Consider the following 2,964-nt stretch of genomic DNA (forward strand, 5'->3'; position numbering starts at 1 on the left):
ATATTTTCAAACTATAATTCATTCTTGTATTATTTATATGAAGCTCTACCTTAACAACTAATAAACACCTTAAAATAACAAAATGATTAGGAAGCATGTGGACTTCGGAAAAATATGCTGGTGTGCCATCAATTCCCCTTCAAGCAAAAAAATATGAAATACGAATGAGGGCCTAGCCCATCACACTGCTCCCTGATCTCAAATCCCACGGAGAAGAGAGCTAAACACCAAGAAGTATGGAACATCCTGAGACCAGAGGACAGACAGACACATCTGTCCACTTTCAACACCACATTCTCATCAATGGACAGATAAGAGAAACAGAAATTAAACAGCGACATAGAGAAACTAACAGAAGTTATATACTAAATGGATTTAACAAATATTTATAGAACATTAAATAATAAAACAAAAGGATTTATATTCTTCTCAGTACCTCATAGTACCTCCTCGAAAATTGACCATATGATTTGTCAAAAAAATAGGCATCAATAGATACAGGAAGATAGAAATAATTCTATTTGTCCTATCAGATCACCATGGACAAAGGCTGGTCTTCAATAAAAACAATAATGACAGAATGCCCTCAGATACATTGAAGTTTAACAACACACTACTCAATGAAAACTTGGTCAAGGAAGAATTAATGATAGAAATTAAAGATTTCTTAGCACTTCCTTCGGATGCAAGTTACTAGATGACTGCTTCTCGGCCTCGCCAGGAAACTAGTAAGTTCCTCTGGGATCAAGTAGAATTTTATAAGAACATAATGGATGGAGAGGAGAAAACCTATGGTGGCTGTGAAGGCCCTGATGCCATGTATGTGAAATTAATATCTTCTGATGGTCATGAATTTATTGTAAAAAGAGAACATGCATTAACATCAGGAACAATAAAGGCCATGTTGAGTGGTCCAGGTCAGTTTGCGGAGAATGAAACCAATGAGGTCAACTTTAGAGAGATCCCTTCACATGTGCTATCGAAAGTGTGCATGTATTTTACCTACAAGGTCCGCTATACTAACAGCTCCACTGAAATTCCTGAATTCCCAATTGCACCTGAAATTGCACTGGAACTGCTGATGGCCGTGAACTTCTTAGATTGTTAAATAAGATAAATTAAAATAAACTGTTAATTTTTTTTCAGTATTTAATACCTGTAGTTCAGTTAGTAATTTTTTCACATATAGCATGTTGCCTGTATGAAATTGAACTCTAAAGTTAATTGCTGAGCACATTTCTTCTGTCATTTGCATAGCAGAGTTGAAATTTGTTTGCTACATCAACAAATTAAGGAAGTTTCACAAGCCAAAAAATAAATAAATAATGCCAGTTTTAAAACAAAGATTTCGTAGAATTTAATGAAAATGAAGATACAACACACCCAAACATTTAGGACACAGTGAGAGCAGTACTAAAAGGAAAAATAGCTCTGAGTGCCCCCAAAAGAAACAGGAGAGAGCATACTCAGCAGCTTGACAGCACATCTAAAATGTCTACAGCCAAAAGAAGTAAATACACACAAGAGGAATAGAAGGGAAGAAATAATAAAACTAAGAGCTAAAATCATCCAAGTTTTAAAAAAAAAGGAGTACACAAAGAATCAACAAAAGCAGGAGCTGGTTCTTCGACAAAATCAACAAGATAGATAAACCCTTAGCAAGAATACCCAGAGTGTATCCAAATTAACAAAATCAGAAGGGAAAAGGGAGACATAACAAAAAATCTGAGGAAATTAAAAATATCAACGGATCCCACTACAAAGGCATATATTCAACAAAACTGGAAAATCTGGAGGAAATAGACAATTTTCTAGACAAATACAAGGTACTAAAGTTAAATCAAAAACAGATAAACATCTAAACAACACCATAATTCCTAAAGAAGTAGAAGCAGTTATTAAGAGTCTCCCAACCAAAGAGAACCCAGGACTCCATGAATTTACTGCAGAATTCTATCAGGCCTTCATAGAAGACCTCATATCAACACTATCCAGATTAGTTCCCAAAATAGAAATAAGCAGAGCACTACCAAATTCCTTCTTTGAAACCACAGTTACTCTTATAACTAAACCACACAAAAATCCAACAAAGAAAGAGAACTTGAGACCATTTACCCTTATGATTATTGATGTAAAAATACTCAATAAAAATCTTGCAAAGTGAATACAAGAACACATCAAAATAATCACCCATCATGATCAGTTAGGCTTCAGCCCAGGGATGAAAGGATGGTCCAATATACTAAACGATAACCTGGGCAAGGAAGAAATAAAGAAAGAAATTAAAGATTTCTTAGAATTTAATGAAAATGAAGGTACGACATACCCACACGTATGGGACACAATTAAAGCTGTGCTAAGAGGAAAACTCATAGTTCTTAGTACCTGCAGAAAGAAACAGGAGAGATCATATATCAGCAGCTTGACAGCACACCTAAAAGCTCTAGAACAAAAAGAAGCAAATACACCCTGGAGGAGTAGAAGGCAGGAAATAATCAAACTCAGAGCTGAAATCAACCAAGTAGAAAAAAAGAGGACCATAGAAAGAATCAACAGAACCAAAAGTTGGTTCTTTGAGAAAATCAACGGGACAGATAAACCCTTAGCCAGACTAACGAGAAGACACAGAGAGTGTGTCCAAATTAACAAAATCAGAAATAAAAAGGGAGACATAACTACAGATTCAGAGGAAATTCAAAAAATCATCAGATCTTATTATAAAAGCCTATATTCAACAAAACTTGAAAATCTGCAGATAATGGAAAATTTCCTAGACAGATACCAGGTACCGAAGTTAAATCAGGAACAGATAAACCAGTTAAATAACCCCATAACTCCTAAGGAAATAGAAGCAGTCATTAAAGGTCTCCCAACCAAAAAGAGCCCAGGTCCAGACAGGTTTAGTGCAGAATTCTATCAGACCTTCATAGAAGACCTCATACCAATATTAGCCAAACTATTCCA

The 2,964-nt window shown here is 35.3% G+C and overlaps 1 protein-coding gene across 1 annotated transcript; it reads left to right on the top strand.

Moving 5' to 3' along the window:
- The first annotated feature begins 682 nt into the window (after positions 1 to 682).
- LOC134482344 (elongin-C-like) lies at positions 683 to 1,135 on the top strand. Its single transcript, XM_063275835.1, has one exon. The coding sequence runs from the start codon at positions 698 to 700 to the stop codon at positions 1,106 to 1,108; it is 411 nt and encodes a 136-aa protein (XP_063131905.1). The 5' UTR covers positions 683 to 697; the 3' UTR covers positions 1,109 to 1,135.
- The last annotated feature ends 1,829 nt before the right edge of the window (positions 1,136 to 2,964 follow it).

This window comes from Rattus norvegicus, chromosome 16 (assembly GCF_036323735.1).
Source record: "Rattus norvegicus strain BN/NHsdMcwi chromosome 16, GRCr8, whole genome shotgun sequence".
NCBI lineage: Eukaryota > Metazoa > Chordata > Mammalia > Rodentia > Muridae > Rattus > Rattus norvegicus.